The sequence below is a fragment of the Triplophysa rosa genome, linkage group LG11, assembly GCF_024868665.1.
Source record: "Triplophysa rosa linkage group LG11, Trosa_1v2, whole genome shotgun sequence".
In the NCBI taxonomy this organism is placed as follows: Eukaryota; Metazoa; Chordata; class Actinopteri; order Cypriniformes; family Nemacheilidae; genus Triplophysa; species Triplophysa rosa.
This window is the reverse complement of record NC_079900.1, coordinates 885,057-905,325: the sequence shown is the minus strand read 5'-3', so window position 1 is coordinate 905,325 and position 20,269 is coordinate 885,057. Positions and strand designations below refer to the sequence as shown.

At 41.4% G+C, this 20,269-nt stretch overlaps 1 protein-coding gene across 2 annotated transcripts in view; it reads right to left on the bottom strand.

Annotated features, from left to right (window-relative positions):
• Window positions 1-20,269, bottom strand: part of myh9b (myosin, heavy chain 9b, non-muscle) — a 29,493-nt gene that overhangs the window by 6,924 nt on the left and 2,300 nt on the right. Inside the window, exons 2-21 of one of the 2 annotated variants that reach the window (XM_057345205.1) lie at window positions 13,933-14,264; window positions 12,257-12,413; window positions 11,528-11,555; window positions 11,349-11,442; window positions 9,947-9,967; window positions 8,025-8,117; window positions 7,889-7,952; window positions 7,707-7,805; window positions 7,478-7,621; window positions 7,301-7,396; window positions 6,308-6,579; window positions 6,001-6,174; window positions 5,057-5,230; window positions 3,852-3,966; window positions 1,184-1,371; window positions 953-1,074; window positions 797-866; window positions 520-680; window positions 231-339; window positions 20-151 (exon numbers count right to left, since the gene is read on the bottom strand). In XM_057345205.1, the coding sequence (XP_057201188.1) occupies window positions 20-151; window positions 231-339; window positions 520-680; window positions 797-866; window positions 953-1,074; window positions 1,184-1,371; window positions 3,852-3,966; window positions 5,057-5,230; window positions 6,001-6,174; window positions 6,308-6,579; window positions 7,301-7,396; window positions 7,478-7,621; window positions 7,707-7,805; window positions 7,889-7,952; window positions 8,025-8,117; window positions 9,947-9,967; window positions 11,349-11,442; window positions 11,528-11,555; window positions 12,257-12,413; window positions 13,933-14,259 (2,640 nt within the window). In that variant the 5' untranslated portion in view covers window positions 14,260-14,264. The remainder of the gene's footprint in view (window positions 1-19; window positions 152-230; window positions 340-519; window positions 681-796; window positions 867-952; window positions 1,075-1,183; window positions 1,372-3,851; window positions 3,967-5,056; window positions 5,231-6,000; window positions 6,175-6,307; window positions 6,580-7,300; window positions 7,397-7,477; window positions 7,622-7,706; window positions 7,806-7,888; window positions 7,953-8,024; window positions 8,118-9,946; window positions 9,968-11,348; window positions 11,443-11,527; window positions 11,556-12,256; window positions 12,414-13,932; window positions 14,265-20,269) is intronic. The other variant, XM_057345206.1, reaches the window with a different exon arrangement.

Sequence of the window (20,269 nt, the reverse complement as noted above, 5' to 3'; positions counted from 1 at the left end):
GAGTGTGTGCGTTGCGCACCTGATGTTGTTTGACTTCTAACTCCTGCATGTGCTGTTCAGCCATCACTTGTTTCTCTTTGACTTTGTTGAGTTCGTCGTCTTTGGCCTGCATCTCCTCTTCCTGTCTGCTGACCTGGAGCAGAGGCTTCACCTGAACACACACACACACACAACATCAGTACACAAACACACGACAGAACATCTCAACGTGTTTGTGCGCGCGCGTGTACTTTGGTAAAGAGTCTCCACCACTGCCAGTTTCTGAGTTTCAGGTAGGCAGCGCAGTTCCTCTGAATGACTCTCATGGCCGTCAGCTGCTGTTGTCTCTTAGCGAACGCTCTGCACACAAACACACACGAGATCTCAGCTTCAGTCTCGTGTCTTCACGTACGTACATCTATATTTGCAATCTTCTTAGACAGCAGATGAGAAATGTCGATGACGTCATCTTATTTGCTGTAGGAAGTAAACACAAGCCAGTTCGAACACAGATACGGATCTGACGATCGCGACGCTTACTTGCGGGCGACGTAACCGCGGCACCAGGCCTGGAAGTTGATGATGACGTCAGTGATCTTCATGTCGCGCTCCTCCTCCAGGTGCGCCAGAACTCCGGCACGGAAAAACACTTTACTCTGTCCGATCCGGAACAGGTTAGGATCCAGCTCCAGAGCTCTGATCTAACACACAGAGACACAACAACAGCGGTATGATTTTTGACAGATACGAGTGAAAAACTTCAACGGTACACAAAAAAAACGATTTGTTCGTGTGGTGTGATGACTTAAAGTCGTACCATCAGCACACAGGCCTGTTTCCCATCCATGAATCCTTTAGGAATGGCGCTGGGTGTGAGGATTTCATATCTGAGCAAAAACAAACACATCACTGTAAACGCACAACAACTTACAATTAATACAATGCTTGTGTGTGTGTGTGTGCGTGTGCTGACCTCTGTCTGAACTCCTGGAAGACGATGCGATTGGGGAATCCCTGTCTGCAGATCCTAATGCCCTCCAGAACACCGTTACACCGCAACTGATCCAGGACCAGATGAGGGTCCAGTTTACCCGCCTGACACACACACACACACACACACACACACACGTGTTGTTCATTTCCTCAAAGTGTTGCGTCTATCATGCTCAACACACAGCAGTCTGTCATGTGGAGGTCGATGTACCTTTTTCTCGTGGTTTGGAATGATGCAGCGGACGAAGTTTGGGTTTGTGTTTCTGAGAGTGGCCATGAGTTTGGACAGCTGCTCCTTGTAGAGCTGCCCGACCGTCCGGAACATTCCCTTACGAGTCTTAAAGGCTCCCGGCAACTCGGACATCCCGGCCACCTTATCCAGTCCCACGATACGATCCACTGACGGAGAGAGATTACAGAGAGTTCACATGTGCGGTAGACGCTTTCTGTCAGTCGTGCGGTTCAAACCAAACAAACATCAACACTGGTGACGCATCACTGCAGCACGTGAGGGGGGGCACACGATGCTGGTGAAGAGTGGGGGGGTCACACACACACACACACACACACACACACACACACACACACACACAGAACAATGAAACTCAATGCAGTGCAGGTGTGTGTGGTCCAAAATTAAAGCCGCCGGACATGGTTCATGAGCAGAAGTGAGCAGAAAACAATCCTTACTCGGCATTACAGTAATAACGCTATGAATCTGAATCTTCCCGTTTAATCTTGGACCGTGTTTTTGTGTTTTTGTGTATGTTTGACGTGTTGTGTAGCTGTGTGTAACACTGGTCATGAACTGAAGCAAACCCATGCAGTTTATACCCATTTCTGCAGTACCACAGACCAACAGCGGGGGCGCCAAAACACACTATTACACACACACAGAGAGAGAGAGACAGATCAGAAATCACACACACACACACACACTTCAGATACACATTCACACGATCAGACACACACAATCAGATACACACACACACAATCGGATACACGTACACAAAATCAGACACACACACATGATCAGACATACTCACGATCAGACACAGACACACACACACAATCAGACACGCACGCACACACACACATGATCAGACACACATTCACATGATCAGACACACACACACACACACACACGTGATCAGACACACATTCACATGATCAGACACACACACATGATCAGACATACTCACGATCAGACACAGACACACACACACACGATCAGACACGCACGCACACACATGATCAGACACACATTCACATGATCAGACACACACACACACACACACACAACCACACACACACACACACACGTCTGGTTTACTATCTCCATGGGGGCAGTCCATAGGCGTAATGTTTTTTATACTGTACAAACTGTATATTTTATCCCCTAACCCAACCCCTAAAGATCATAGAAAACTTTTTGCATTTTTAGATTTAAAAAAAATATTGTTCTGTACAATTTATAAGCTTTTTTTTTGCCCGTGGGGACCTCAATTTTGAGTCCCCATGAGTTGGTGTGGATTCAGGTTTAGGTCCCCACTAACATATAAAAAGCAAGTCCACACACACACACAGTCCTTTGGCCTCTAGACTTCTTTGGTTTCACTGCTGAGAGTTCATCAGAGACTTTCATTTTTATAAAGGCAAAAACCTTTTTGCCAGGCGTATTGTAAGAATCCCTTTCAAGGGTTTAGTGTGGCATTGTGGGAGTTTTTAAAACTTCAGTGAGGTCTGAATGCATGCTGCGCCTCGTTCACCTACAGTACTTATACTACGCACTAAATATATATTTTTTGTGTTTGTAGCAAACAAAGTATGCAGGTACTGGTACGTTGTTGCACGCTATTGTGATTAAAAAGATACCGTGAGCTTTTTTATTGTGATGTTTATGATGTAGTTTAATTTATTAATTCAGTAAATTATCACCTACTGTATCTGACTTAATTCTTTAGACCTATCTGAATTTAATCTATTAATCACTAAATAGTAGGGATGTAACAATATCAAAATCTCGTTATACGAAAATATCTTGGTGAAACTGTCACGGATCTCAGGTGTGGTGAGACAAGAACAGAGGACCCAGGTGCAGACAGCGGTTAAGGGGTTAACATGATATTTAATAACAAAGACAAAATACAAAACAAAGACCCACGTGGGGGTAAACATAATAAAACAGAGGAACAAGACTAACTAAACTGACAAGACTAAACTAAACCAATAACACATCGCATAGGAACACTACAAACTAGACTAACTAACATGACAAGAACTCACCCACACGACACAGTGCAATGACCCGACACAAGACAGAGAACACAGGGGCATTAAATAAAGGGACAAATCAAAGGGGAACAGGTGTGGGGCATGAACTAATAAACAACCAATAACAAGAGATACAAAAGGGCGGGAACACAGACAAAGACCGGAGAGAGTATCGAAGGCCGACAGGGTCAAAATGACTCTCTNACACACACACACATGATCAGACACACATTCACATGATCAGACACACACACACACAGGTGATGATGGTGTGGATGGAGAGAAAGTAAGAAGATGAAATCTGTCACCTGATTGTAAATGAAGGAAAGGAAAGCGCTGATAGAAAGAAGCTCTCTGAGAGCTCTGCATCTCTGACAAACACACACAAACAGTACAGAAGAGGTGTGTACAGAGGAGCAGCGGGACATAAGAGATGAGGGATGAGACACAGGAACCACACAAACACACACATCCAGTCAGTCTCATCATCAGATCATAGATCACACTCAGAATCACTGGAGCTTATCAGGAATCATTCTGTTCTACACCCAGAAGTGAAAATCATCTAATTAAACCACCTCCACATATCATCAAATCAAACTCACCGTCCTTCCACAGCTCTGAAATAAACTTGTCTGTGGACTGATTGAGCAGTGTGGCCACATTATCATTCAGAGGATCCATGTTCTTCATCAGCCACTCGTCTGCTTTATAATCCACCTGAACACACACACACACAAACACACCGTCACAACACAAACACAGGCACATGATCGGCAAAGGACAAAAAAGAAGGAAGACCGCACACACCCTCGGCGAACCCCAATCCCCCCCCAAAAATAGTCTTTAATGTTACTACTTAAATGTTACATGATTAAAAACAGGAAACTGTTTGCCAAAAATAGATATTTTTCACTTAGCAACACAAAAACAAACTATTATAATTTTCCAATTCCGTCTGTTCTTGACTGCTTCCCCCCGTCACGCATAAGGCGTGGGAAATGACCTACTGGGAACTTCAACTGTGCTGAAATAGTGGGATTATAACACCTAGTCCTATTAAGCCAATCAAATGTTCATTAGTTTAACAGTCACCTAAACAATATTTAATCAAATAAATTGATGGTTTGTGCAAATATCTTATGCTAATGTCAAATAAGATGGCATTTACAAATGGCCCTCGAGTAGTTTATACTAGGCCTACTTTAAATTTTATTGTAATCAGCAAAAATTCCTTAAACAATAACTGAACAAAAAGTAAAGAATATTGTGGCCTCAAGAGATTTCCATACACAGCCACTAGATGGCGCATCACGTCATTCATACAGCATTTAAATGTATGCTTTCAGTAGAGACTTCAACGCGTTTATATTACAGGGGACTAGATCGGCCATTTGTATAGTTTCAAGCTATCAAATCACGGAACGGCCTATTTTAGTCTCTGTATATAGATCATGTTTTAATGTTAAATCATATCATATAGACGTCTCAACTTCCAGACTCGGGATTTTCTGTACAAGTTACAAAACGCTGTTCAGTTCCCCACTTCATTCAAAATGACACCACACACATTTCTGAGTACCAAAGAAAGAAGAAGCGGTCGCTCTGCATTTATCACAAGCGTGTGCATGACGTAGAGAGCGTAGAAATGATCCTGTTGGCCAGCTGTAAGATTCCCACGCGCACATCCCCAATCCCGCCACCAATTCAAATAAATCGAATGCAAGCAATTTACACGGATGATCCCAGCGAGGTCAAAAATCACATCCCTGCAAACACTCATCCGCTCATGTCAGGAACACACAAGCACCTTTCCAGCATAATGAAGGACGCAGAAATCCGCATCGTCCTTCAGTTTCTTGGGTTTGAGGAATTTAGGATGAGTTCCCTGCTCCTGCACCACCTTCTCCACGAAACTCTTATCTGTGGCTTTAGGGAACCAACATTCTTCATCCAGAAGAGCCAAGATACCCGGAGGACTCGCCTGAGACAGATTCAACCCGAGAAAACAACTTAAGTTTACTAAGACTAAAAACATTCAAACGTGTTCGATGAAATTCAACAAAATATTGAGCTAAATATTATTAGAAAAACTTCACATTTTAGAAATGTTGCCTCAGCAATATATTGAAATGGGGCACTAAATTTATTAACTAATAATAAATGCTTGAACTTAAAAGTACAACTGAAATAAATGTAAATTACACTAACATAGAAGTATAAAAATAAAGAAATAATTTAAATGACAAATGCATGACATTCCAATAAAAATCTCTTTCAAAATAAAGAAATAAATCAAATTAAACTGACAAGCTTGATAAAAAAATTGAAATTAAATAAAGTATCGGCCTACATGCTGTTTTAAAATTTTTAACTAAACAAAGCTAGAAATGTTGCATCAGCAATCAATTAAAATGAGCTTGATGAACTAAAATTGATAAAAAAGAAATCATTAACTAAAAAAATAACAAATTCATTAATTTACCTATATATCGATAAAAAAATAAACGAAAAAACTAACTAGCAAAAAATTGCTTAAATGTATGAATAATTTATGATTAAAACTACCACAACTACTATTTTAGTTTAATTACCACTACTATAAAACTGAAAAACGTGGAAAAACGTTTTTTTGTCATTTTTCACTGCTCACCGAGCAAAAAGGTGAATTATGCAACTAAAGCGAAAGGAGTTCTACTCTAATGCGAGTCACGTGATCGCTCTGGGAGGTTTGTGATTGGCGGAGACACTAACGGGTTTCTCGATGAGGTCGATGCAGGGCTGCAGGTCGAGACCGAAGTCGATGAAGCTCCACTCGATGCCCTCGCGCTGATACTCCTCCTGCTCCAGGATGAACATGGTGTGGTTGAAGAGCTGCTGGAGCTTCTCGTTGGTGTAGTTAATACACAACTGCTCGAACGAGTTCAACTGTCAAGACAAACAGAGAACCAGCCTCAGAACCACAGACCATGACATGACAGACTTCTGGTCTACGTCACAAAACTCGATTTGCTTTTGTTTGAGAGCTAGAAACATACTGACAAGTTCAACGTGAAAGTACCTCAAAGATCTCAAAGCCGGCAATGTCCAGGATGCCAATGAATGAAGCGCCCTGTCGTTTAGTTTTATCCAAAGCTTTGTTAATGCGCATCACCAGCCAGCGGAACATCCTCTCGTATGAGGCTTTGGCCAACGCCTCCACGGCAAACTCCGCCTGCTCCTGCGTTTGAGCCTTCTGCACGTAGTCACGACCCACTTTGATACGCGGTGAGAGGATGGAGCGAGTGAAGTCCGTCACGCTCATCCCCATCAGATGACAAACCTTCTGCGCAGCTGGAGAACAGAATTACAACATCACAAAAACATCAGAGACGAATCTGCGTCTCGGATATTTCTCCCGAGAAAAAGCCTGAAATCTCACAAAACGTCTCCAGGAGAAACATCTGAGACTAAAGGTCTTTGCACATACAGTGCGAAATTTTCGTATATGCGTTTTTCCGTATTTGGCGCTGGTTTGTACGGTGTCTCTGAATTGTCAAAACGCCTCTCAAACGGTTTGCTAAGGATGCGAAAAACGCAGAAAATCCAACCCAGTCCGAATTTTCTTATGACGTACGAAAATATCGGAGGCAATGTGTAAATGTGATTGACACAACGTGAGGTCGAATTTAGTTTTTAACGTGCAGAAATTTCGGACTCAATGTGCATTGGCTTTTAAGCTGCGTCTGAATTCGCACGCTCGTTCACTATTCCCTATATAGAGAATGCTAAATAGTCCACTACATGGAGAAGAAGTGAGTGAAAATGAGTGAACGAATATTTCATTTGTTCATTTGTCACGTCATTGTATTAGTATTTAATAAAGAGAACAAAACGGGAAATAGTGAGTGACGCTCAAAATCAGAATGCATTGTGGGTAAAAAGTCGTGAACGAATGTAGGGAATGAGTTGCTCACTCAGAATTCGGACAACACTACAAAATGGCGCACACTTGATATAGTGCACTATATAGGAGATAGGGGACGAATTTGAGACACATTTGAGATGCGTTTACCTGTATCATCGGGCATAGACGCCTGGTCCGAGTGACGCTCTTTCTTAAATGTCATGTTACCCAGCTGAAGAACAGAAGACACAACCCTCAAGAGACCTGCGGACGACACACACACACACACATTACACACACAAACAAATCAAACCAGAACACCACAACACACGGCCGGATATTCACCGATCATCTCTTCCTCAGAGAATCCCATGATCCTCATGGACTCCATAGTCTCCATGTACAGGTCTCTGTCCTGCTGTCCCGGGATGGTCACGTTCCCGTTGGACAGAAAACGGTAGTTGTTGTAGTTCTCCAGACACAGTTCGGCTGAAGGACAAAGGAAAAGAGTGAGACACGCGTCACTTATAAACTCACCGTCCGATTGGAGAGAGAGAGCGAGACCGAGACTCACAGCGCAGTTTATCTCCTGCACCCGTCAGCATGTAGTAGAACACGTGGAAGGCTCTCTCTTCTTTGGCCTGACGGATCGCACGGGACTTTTCCAGCAGGTCTGGAGGTCAAGGGTCAAGGACACACAACAAATCCCTCATAACCCATCATCACTACTCACGATGAGATCGAAAACAAGGATACAAGTTTCAATATTGGCTCCGACGATGTATCCGTTCACGTCGAAGTTGATTCTGATGAACTTGCCCTGGAACACCAGAAGGGTCAAGATCATGTTTGCACTTCTAATGAAAACTGGACGTGACTAAACGTGTCTTACGAATCGAGACGAGTTGTCGTTCTTCACGGTCTTGGCGTTACCGAAGGCTTCCAGGATGGGATTGGCCTGCAGAAGCTGTTTCTCCAGCTCCCCCTGGTGGTGGAACAGAGAATTCACCGCAGTCATTCGGGCATTCAGAGGACTTTTGAAAAGCAAAGCTCGCTGGTTTTCACGTACAGACAAACACGGCGCTTATACAACAAAACCAATACGAAGCAAAGCATGACTCCACCCATCACGCCCAAAATTCACCAGAAGAAAACTTCCACCAATGTAAGTGACCCGTCACCTTAAAAAGCATTCAAATCATGCTAGAGTGTTTGAAAACCCCTGCAGCTCAGCCTTTCATTCACTGTAAAGAAATACTTCTGGTTATGGACAGAAAAACGTATCCCAGCTGTTATTCTTTAAAGCGTTCATCCACCTGGTAAAGTAGTCCCACCTCCAAAAGACAATTCATACACTTCACATCTCAAACACAGAAGAGTGAAAAAAATCCCGCACATTTACATTCTCACGGTCTGTCTTTTATTGTGTGTGCATTAACACAACTTTACAACATGAAGGAGTTTGGAAATATGCTCTGTTGTAATGTCACTTGTATTAAAGACAGAACATTACTTTAAAGTCCCAGTGAAATGAAAAATGACAATGCCTATTTTTTCATGAAATATTGCAGCGTTTATTGTAAATAGTTGATCAGTGTGGGTCATACTCTTTTTAAAATTCGTTTAACTAAAAACATAATCTTTAGTTAAAATCTGAAAATGCACTTCCGTCCTGGGCGGAGCGTCCGTTAACTCCTCCCCTTCAACTGTCTGCTGCCAGTTGGATTTCAAAATGCAACAGCCGTTTTATACATCCGATCAAATCGCAGAGAAAGACGAAAGCCACGCCCACTATTCTTCTCATTAGAAATTCCATTTCACTCGGGAATGTGTCAAAATAGGGAAGTAAAAACGATGGCAACTTCCAGTTCACAGGGACTTTAAAGTGATAGTTCACCCTAAAAACAAACTTCCTTCATCCTCGTGTTGTGTCAAACCTGTACGAGTTTCTTTCTTCTGCAGAACACGGCAGAAGATATTTTGAAGAACGTTGACGATCAAACAACACTGAACTCCATTGTATGAACACAAAACCACAGAGACATTTCTCAAAATATCTTCTTTTGTGTTCCACTGAAGAAAGAGATTTTCAACCACATGATGAAAGAATTTTGGCTGAACTGTCTTTTTAACAACTCCATTGTGTAAGAAAACCATAAAACGTGTTATAAATCTTGCTTTAATAATCATGAAGTGTGAGATTTCCCCCACAGGTCTCATTAAAATCTCATCTCGGCCGAGAGCTGAAGAACATTCCAGCAGCATGAGAGAACCACTTGTGTTCTCCGACATCATGTTTCAGATGAACCGCTGCGGGGGACATTCAACACGCACACACACGCACGCACACACACGCACACGGCTTACAAGCGTGTTAAAGTCAACATGAAACACCACTGCTGAGGAGTGAGTGAGTTTACTCTACGTGTCCCAACAATAACTTTTCAAATCAATCATTATTTGTGTCGTAACCTTTACTAAAGTAACGCTAACTAAAATCAATAAAAGCTGGATCACATCGGCCATTTCATGTGGACTTCACGTCACATTTACACACAAACACACGATGATGATCCCTGAGGGGTGTGCAGAAACACACACCCCGCTTACGCCATTCACACACATGACACTGAGCTTATTATGGGATGTTTGCATCATCACACTACAGCCTTGCCCTCACACGGATCACAGTGTTTGAGAGGCGCTGATGCTCAGTGCTCACGTGTCTGAATGTTCGTCTCCAGCAGACGTCAGCAGCTACAGCGAGACGAGAAACTGAGAGACGGATGGAGAGATGGAGAGGGTGTAACTCACATGCGACAGGACTGAGCTGTTCTGTTGAAGAAAGAAAAAGACAGAAACTTAAACACGCTGTCATAGATGCTGTGATGGGACAGAAATGACCCGACTACAACAGAGGATGACATGAGAGATCTGTACAAACACAAACATCATCACGCTTCCTAAATAAAGGCCATATTTCCTCTGGAGGGAGGACGTGAAACATGTTATTAGAAAGTATTTTGTTACAAAAACTATTCACCCGACTTAACCGTTCAACTCTGTTACCACACTTGTTGTTAGTAACACGACTAATGTCATATTGTATTTGATTTGTGTAAAACTTAAGTTTATCCATAACTACAAACCAAAACACGGGCTGGTCCCTTTAACCCTGTTATCATAGCGATGTATTTCATTTAGATGTTTGTTGATTTAAGAAAAATGTTTCGGCTAATACGATACATTCAAACTCCAAGTACTGTCTATTGCTGTGGCCAATACATTGTTACAATTTCACATCATGATTATAGTGAACATAATTATCATGGTTATCGGTATTATCACGGTTTTGTTCAGATGTGCCGGAAATGTCCAAAAAGTAATGACACCAAGTTTTATATTGATGTGACTTGTTAAAAGCACCTTTAGTTGTTATAAACATCAAATAAATAACATGAATATTAATCCTAGCATGTGTTGAGTGTAATCGGGTGTGCTTTAGGACCCAGGAGACACCTTCAGTCATAAAGAAGCTTTAAAATCATCCGTCTGTCTAAAGAAATATCAAGTTATTGTGTTTCAGTATATATTTCCCCCAATATGCACATGTTTGGACTAAAAGCCCTGTGATCAGAAATAAACGGGGGCAGACGAGGATGAATATGTATGTCTCATATCAATAACATACTGTTTTGCTTGTTTATTTTGCACTCCTGACATAAATGAACGAAACACGTTTCATAATGCGCCTCTGTTATACTGTTGCTAACTTCGGCTGATGCTGGACAGTAGTTACCGTTAGTAACCATAAGTTGGTACGGTTTAATGAAAACTGAAGTATACTAACCGGCGGATGTTTTTATCGTGGTTTATCATAAAACCGGTAATCGTTACATCCCTAGTTATAATGCTAGAAATCAAGTAAAAGCCATTTAGATGTGGGTAACAGGGTTGACAATAGCAGTATATTTACATGCTGGTTGGAGCGAAATGATTTTAGAAGCCGAAGATTTGAAATCCTCCGTGACACATGAAGATATACAGCTGAGATGTTTGAGAAGATGGTTCAAACATCAAACACACATTCCTCCATCACGCTCTCCTCTGATAAGACGACCTCTGACCTCACAGGCCGCTCGTGATAGTAAAGAACATCACTCATTTCTCCAAACTAAGACTCTTGAGATGTCTGGAGACCTCAGCGAGAACTCACCTGATCTTTCTTGGTTTTGTGAGACGAGGCCACGTGTGCCAGATACTGAATGACCTTCTTGGTGTTTTCGGTTTTCCCAGCACCAGATTCACCCCTAAAACACACGGAGAGAGAAACGCGTGAGGTGACATTCGCATCTCCAACTGTCCAATCATACGCTGTCTGATCATGTGACTCACGTGCACAGAATGGACTGGTCCTCACGGTCTGTCAGAAAAAACGGAAAGGCAAAGATTATTGACACAAAAACACAAACGACACGACAGCTTTCACAACAACATTGATTTCATTTGAATGTTAGGTGTTTAAGACAAAAGACAAAATAACATCTGAACTCTATTGTATCCGTCAACATGTCATCATGAATAAAGTCAAGAGAGATTTCTATCGCAGTAAATAAAGGTGTTTTTCTGGTCAGTATTAGGACACACATCACTCAACATCCTCTCAACACTTCAGCAGGAAGTGTTCGAAACAGGAAGTCAATATCTGGCTTCCTGCGACTCGAGGAGGAGACGCCTTTCCGGACAGAAAAGAGTTTCATACTGTGAGTGACAGCAAGAGTAATGCTCGACTTCACAAACGACACTTTTTGTTTCTCAAAACCTCAAACCTATAAACTACACCTAAAGAAAACGTGTGTGGACCTTGACAAGCACAGAGATTCTCTGCAGGAGTCTGCTGCATTATTAAACTCACACAACACACAACACAACAACACAACAGATGTGTTTTATCAGCTTTTCTTTTTTCATGACACACCAACTTTAACACACACGTCCGTTTGATTTCTGTAGTCCGTGTGTGTGTGCAAGTTGTGATCTGTGTGATGTTGTGCGGGTGTGTTACCCTGCGTCATGCTTCAGTTGGCCGTGTGTGTGTGTTGTGTGCGTGTGTGTGTGTGTTACCCTGCATCATGCTCCTGTAGGCCGTGTCTGTGATGGCGTAGATGTGAGGAGGCATCTCGTGTCGTTTTTTGCCTTTGTACATTTCCACGATCTCCTCGGAGTAGATGGGCAGATTCTTGTACGGGTTAATAACCACACAGAAGAGCCCCGAGTAAGTCTGCACAAATAAAAACAACACAACATCACATCAAACAACCATCCACGTCTGTAGGAATGATATCTAATAAATCACTCCAGCAGATAGAAACACACTCAGCAACATTCACTTTAGTGCTCGTCTTCACACATTCACAAAGCATCAAGGTGTGAAGTAACCACAGTGAGAGGAATGTTTAATAAGCGTGTGTTTCAGGTTTATAATATTTGTGGTCATAATAGAGACGAAACATCTGTTGTGGACACGCAGAAGAGAAACATCTGAGGTTACTGATAACATCTCACTGCTGCTGATGAAAGAACCTCTGGACTGTCCACTACATCACCCCTGACCTCTGACCTCATCATTATAATCCACACATAATCCAGAGCATTCTGATGGGCTCAAAGCTTCAGAATAAAGCAACAGTTCACCCCAAAATCTCACCTTCACGTCAGATGTACTATGTTTTGCTTCAACAAAAACTAACAAATCATAATACATTAAAGGGACACTTCACCCAAAAATGAAAATTCTGTCACCATTTACTGGCCCTCAGGTTGTTCCAAATCTGTATAAATGTATTTTTCTGCTGGACACAAAGGAAGATATTTGTAAGAATGTCAGTAACCAAACAGATCTCACCCCCATTGACTCCCAAAGTATTTATTTTTCCTACTATGGCAGTAAATGGGGGGTGTGGTCTGTTTGGTTACTGACATTCTTCCAAATATCTTCCTTTGTGTTCAACAAAGAAATGTATACAGGTTTATACAACTGGGGGGTGAGTAGATGATTTTTTGGGTGAACTGTCCCTTTAAAATGTTGCCATGTTATCTTTTTATACGGTTCACAACATGATGTGTCTTCTTATTAATTCAATGCACGTTGGTAAGAGAAAACCAGTCATATTCTTATTCATCAAGACGCTAAAACATTTTTGATCACATATAAGGCAAGTCAAAAACTCATAAGGCGAGTAAATTTCGTGAGAATGCTCATGTTTGGGTGAAGTATTGATTTAAAGACATTAATGTTCATTTGCAATTTTCAGCAAATGTGAATGTAAACAAAACCAAACGTCATCATAATTCTAAAACCATTTTCTCGTGTTGCACAGACATAAAACAGCAGGCACTAAAGATCTGGAGTGGGTTTGACATGACTCCAGCGGTCATGTGACTCCAGCGGCAGGTTTGTAGAGTAGATCCTAAACAGCTGTTGAGGATGAGAATCTGCTTTACTTCCGTCATGAACCAGACCCATCAAGTGACCCTATCTGAGCCCACACCTCATCAGATGAAGGGAATCTGAGACCCCACCCCCAGCGCCTCACTTCCTGTCCCTAAGGAGCGCATTCTTCCTGTTTAGAGAACAGCGCTCGTGATTTCAGTGAGAGAAAGAGAGAGAGTTCCTCAAAACTAAAAGCAATTTCAAATATCGTCTCCTAATGTTTTCATTCATTCGTGTGCTTGTAAATGTGCCGGAAGAATCCGTCTGGACTCTTTCAGGCTGTTGTGTTGTGTTTGCGGTGACTCACGTAGATCAGGCCGGAGTAATATCGCTCCTTCAGGTTGTGCAGCACAGACGCTTCGTTCAGGCACGTCAGCTCGGCCATGTCCTCCACTTTACTGAACTTGGGCGGGTTCATCTTCTGGATGTCGTCTTTGTTGATCCGCACTTTCTTCCCCGAGTCGGAGAGCTCCACCATCACCTCGTCGCCGTGCTCTTCCCGAATCGAGCCGGCCTCGAACCCCAGACGCTCAGAGGGAATCCACACCAGCTTCTTGGTGGCCCAGTCGGCCTGCGCCAGCGGGTTGTTGACCAGATTGCGGTCCACGTACAGGAACTTATCAGCCGCCGACATGTTTGCTGGAGGAGAGAGAGGAGATCGTGATGATTATTGCATTCACACAAACGCACAAATTACCAAAAGAAAATGTGTTAGAGCTGCATCAAATCAAATGATTTTAATACTTCGAAAAGTGCCGTATAGTTTTACATGCATGCTGATATTTTAATACAGCTCTATTTGATTGGACCAAAAAAACCACATTATAACTTTGGCAGTCGAGCAGACGATGACATCAGCCTCCCGAGAGTTTCTTCTGTTTACATTCACTTTATTAACTGTAGAGCAGCTTTTATTTTCTCATGACGTTATTCTAAACACATGAACGTAGATTGGGGCATTGTTCGATGTAAGATAAATAAAATAACTCATCATTTCACAAGCATCATTCAATTTGGCTCTGTTAAATGAGTCGTGTTTTCTGCTTTGTGTTGTCATCGAGCAAACACGATGAAGCTTTTTTTATCTTGTGTTTATGTTCTGAATGAACAGCAGAGGAGACTCGCGGACTGAAGCTGACAGCTCAACATCTGGCTGTATCGCACAAGAAATAAATCTACAAATAAAGGTGAGGTCAACAACACACGCTACGCGTCACAAACATCTACGATAGTTGAGGTTCTGTGCGATCCGTAACACGTTAAGCACACAGCCACTGTTAAACAACACTGAGATTGTTTAGACATCGTGTCGCAACTGCACAAATAACATATGAGAGTGCAGACAGCGAAACAAACACACAACTTCACTTTAATCACTTTTTGGAGAAAATCTTTAAACAATAGAGTGCTTGTAGATTATTTCTGATAACAGTCAAAAGAAACCGAGAAGTAGCGTTATTTGGTTAAACTCGTCTCTCCGATATTTTGAATTTAGACTGCGATACCAAGCTCAACCGCCAGATGTCGATGTACCATACGGTTTCTTAATATGCGACCGAACTACAGGACCCATTCAACAAATCGTTTATTTAATACAATTATTATACAATAAAATTATAATACAAATTATTAATAACATAAATTAAATATAAATGTTATATTATCAGACACTAGCTAAACAGAGACTGGAAGTTAACTGCAGTCCCGGCGTGCGCGTCTGATGAAATGGTCTATTACGATAACCATCGAAATGTTTTTAAAAATAATTCAATAATGCAAATAAATCTTTTCTGCCCAATAATTCACACTCAAACGTCGAGTGCAGAGAGGCAAAGAGAGTTTGCAACGACTGTTAAATGAGAGCTGAATCATTTACTGATATTATCATATGTGTTGCAGGGCTTGACATTAAGCATTGTCATGTGGTTGTCCTTCGGACAAGTAAACTTGTCATTCACTTGTCCGAGTACAAAAATTACTTGTCCAACGATAAAAAAGATGATCTTTCATTTGAATTCTCAATATATTTGTTCCGGATCTAGATTGGTCAAGTTTGCGTCTAAACATTTTAACTAGTGTCCGCTTTGGCCGCCTGAATTTGGTTACAGGCCGTTACTCTCCGTGACGGCTATAAAACAAAGGTAAGCAGTAATTATTATTAGTGTTAAGGCTGTAGGTTAACTTTTTTTGCACATAGCGCTGGTGCTAGAGAGGTTTAAAGTTTGGTAGCACAGGCCAAACTGTAGGAGTATAAATCGTCTGTTGTCATCATTAAAAATAAATATGCAAGTGCAGTTCATCATGAATAGACAGGTAACTGACAACAGACATTCATGTTACATACAGATGAATAAATTAGGGCCGTATCATTTTTAGATTACCTAAATTTGTTTGAATATTTCTCAGTTGTGTATTTTTCCTTTTTAACTATACAACAGTGGTATATTTGTCCACATAAATTACTGTAGTATACTATAGTAAACTGCAGTAAAATTCTTAGATACTATCGTGTTTTTGAACTTTACTATAGTATACAGTGTTTATCAATTCACTACAAGGGCACTACAATTTTCAAAAGCAAATACTATAGTACACCACAGTATTTTTTGTCTGAGTGTTCAATTAAAGGGGACTTTTATTTTGACGGGCCCTGTGTTGCATTAACACAATGTCAAAAACAGATTTAAATCGATCAATAACTAACAAATCAATATCGGTGCCTAGTTTAACTGAAGAAGTCATCAAAGGTGAACATTGTTGAGAAATGACAAGACATTTGTAATGCTGTGTCAGACTCTGCGCAGTCGCCTGAGGGACGCTCACAAACTCGCTCGACAACAACACAACAAGCCCCGACAGACAGACAGCAGCGAGATGGCCGACAGCAGTTCCCACGCATCACTGCTTCTTAAAGACATACAGCAAAGGGAGGAGACACAACCAGAATAACCACAACACCAACACAACTAACACAACATCAAACCTTGTTTTTTATTCAGTTCTTAGACATTCACTCGTGTTCAGTTCAACTGATCACAGACCAGACAACCACCGGGTGGTCACAAGACACATACATGAAAACGAGCACAAACATGTTGTCTGTAGTTTTAAACATGTTTGATACACTTAAAGTTTATATAGTGTACAGTCAACGTTCACAATTCAGATTCCGACCCATGTTTACATCACCATCCTCTGTTAAACATCTGTTTACATCCCATAATACTAGACAACTTTCCCACCGATTTCTTTCACACCAGCAAGAAGTTCATGAACGAACACACACGGCCATATTTACGTGTGCGTGTCTGAAACTGACGGCTCGTTCACTGCTCACTACATAGTTCACTATAGACCCTTCTGCGAGACTCCAGAAGAACGTCCTGTTTCAGCTTTTAAACACTACACAAACGTTAACACAAAATAACCTAATCACAATGTCAAATGAACACTTTGACTTTAAAACCTCACGGTGTTTCTGCGATGTAAAATTAAAAACAGGAAGTGCTGTTTGCATCTGCCAAAGTGGTCTATATGGGGAAAGAGTACATACACATCTCACCACACCAAAGGACAGTGTCTTGTGAAATATCAGATTTAAAACTCAGAAGTGAAGATGCACGGTCTGTACCCACAATCCCTCTGGATCGACTGACAGTCGAGTGTCTCTCTCTCATGATCGGAGTTCACGTTGATGATAGACATTAACACACATTCAGACATCAACAAACAAAACACCACAGGTGCTAACAACACATTGATCAAGACAGACAATCAGGAAAACATGACTTTAACTTCACGCTCTGGAGTGAGGCGAGATTGACTCGCGGTCATTCTAGTGTGACAGAAATATCTGACACACTTCAAGTCTCCAGACGCATCTGTGAATCTAATTTTAAACATTCATCTCTCTGATGAAGATCAAACTCTTCTGTACCGATCGTATGATCTGATGTGAGAGCTGCTGAACTCTGACTGATTATTATCCGCTGTGGAATGTATACAAACGCTTGTTTTTACACATTCCACAGTCATAATGCTTTAACACTGTGTCTACACTGACAAAAGACAATAGAACGCATTAGAACCCATTATCATTTTCTCCACACTGGATACGGCGCAAACCCAGCAGGTTGTCGTGTCGCGCCCGATGTAGACACGCTGTTATACTGTATAAACTTTATAACACTAAATCAAACCCTCACACAAATTATTTTGACATTTTCAAATAAACATCATCTTTTGTGTTTATTTCGTAGAATAATGTGTACTTAAATGGACACTAAGTTACAACTTACGCACTACTAAATATTTTTGAGTTGCACCATTTAACTTAGTTGAAGCGTAATGTTACGTATAAACTAAATATTTTCAGAAGTAACTAGGAATAAAATAGCGGACTCACTGAACTAACTGAATAAGCTCTTGTTTCACTCGACATTCTTTAATACTTTAAACATACAGTATATGATAAGGCTGCTAACATTTACAGTCACGTACCTTTAAAACAGAGAACATTGTGTGATGACATTACATTATTAGCGTTGCTAACGTGACAATGTTTTGTCACATAACAGTAAGTGAATGATCACGACAGAAAGACAGTACTGTACTGGATCTTATCTGTGAGCAGCTGAAGTGGTTCAACTTGAGGAAATGATTCATAATTTATCGCCTATAATATATCAGCCCAAATTTTATCATCGATAAACCGATACTGATAACATTAAAAATGACCATTTATCGGCCGATACAGATATGACCGAAAATGTAACTTACGAATGGCTGGTGCAACCCTACCCAGATCTTTGCCATGTCACTCGGTGACGTTTATTCTTCAAATTCAATTCATATTTACATACCGCACATCAAACATGACACACATCCCCTCCCTGTGTGTGATATAAATGAACTGTGTTATATTATATATATTTCTATATTACACAGACTTTTCCTTCAAAAAGAGAATCATTAGATCTGTGAGATATCAGTGAGGACGACTTCTATCATCAGTACATCCTCATGTGTCCTTACAGCACTATCAGCAGACACTCAAGGTCTATCCTCCAGAAATCAACATTTATAAGCGTCTTTATCTAAATACACCACACAACCCACTTTATATTCCTCTGACTGTTATTTTCCTGTCAATCTTATCTCTCTCTGTGTGTGTGTGCGTTTCATGAGACTACACCCAGACAAATCAAAGCTCAAAGTTCAGATCCGAGTGAACCCTGATGCATCTCACTCCCACCGGCCCGTGACATCACTCTGAATCTTAAGCATAATTTATACATTATTTGTGGCTGAACTGAAGCATGTAGGCTAAACATGAATTAGCCTTAGCAGTTTGACAGGTGTGGTAAAACATGCCCTGTACAATATTAACTCAATGAATTCAAGAGCCATTCAGCCGAGCATGCTCAAATCTCCACACAAAGCACTTCATCGCATCCAGGAAACGGGTGAACATGCCCAGTACGGGCAGGAAGTGACATCACGACTCTAGCGATCAGCCAGTCACGAGTCTGTAATGCAGTCATGCAGTTAATCAGAAGCTAGGCGCATGAACGCTTCGCTTTGGTTTCCAGGCCGTGTTACTCAGCGTCTGTCGACACGTCTGGATCACACTTCCTGTTGTGTGTCTTCCTGCCATTGTGTATTCTTCACAGGTGCAGCGTGGGAAATGTTCCTCAAAACAGGGAGGAATGAAAACCAAAAAAGGAGAAGGAGGAAAGGAGACGCACTGAATTTCATTCACTTTCCTGTAAAACTGACGAGTATTATAATCAATGGATTCACAACACTCTTAATTCAACAATTCAGTTGCATGTACGCACAGATATGTAAGAATATTAATGGGTTATAATAAATCTACACATTCACTCGTTTTATAGGTTACTATTACTTTTGTAATCATCCGTTACTATTTCGCTGATACAAAAATCCCCTTTGGAAGGCATCGCAGATCAAACACACAGTTCCTGAACAGAAATGACAGAGGAAGAGACGTTAGATTACAGGACCAGACGGATGACATCATGTCATCACAGACAACACACCGTCACAAAGACCAGGTAGGAAGCATCAAACCCTGCCGCAGTTTGAATGCTTTACCCACAATGCCATGGGCTTGAATACAAGCAGCCAATAAGAGGCGAGCATAAACAGCACCTGAAGCTCAAGGGCCTGCAAGTCCACACCTGCACATGAGAGCTGAATTCACTTCCATTGTGTTTGTGGATTAACGTCGAGCAGCCCGGAGCCATTTTCCCCTCGCATGACCTCACAGCCGCTCGACCATTTTCTCTCAGGAAACCAACGGCATGTCCGTCCTCCTAAGGAAACGTGCGTGCGGAAAGAACGGCGCGCACCAATTACGTAACCGTCACACACACGACTTTAATCATCTTTCTTGAAGAGTAAAAATAGATTTTTGGGTTTCCACTGCTGGCAACAGACACCACACGGCACGCCAAGACAACTAGTAAATTACCATCAACAAAATAGTTACAAATGTAACGTCTGAGACACAGACGAGATCTCTTTAATGTCACAATGCGTCAAACTGAGCTCAGATTTGTCTGCAATCAAAAGTCAATATAATTGAAGATCTCATTATCAACTCAACAAATTTACTCAAA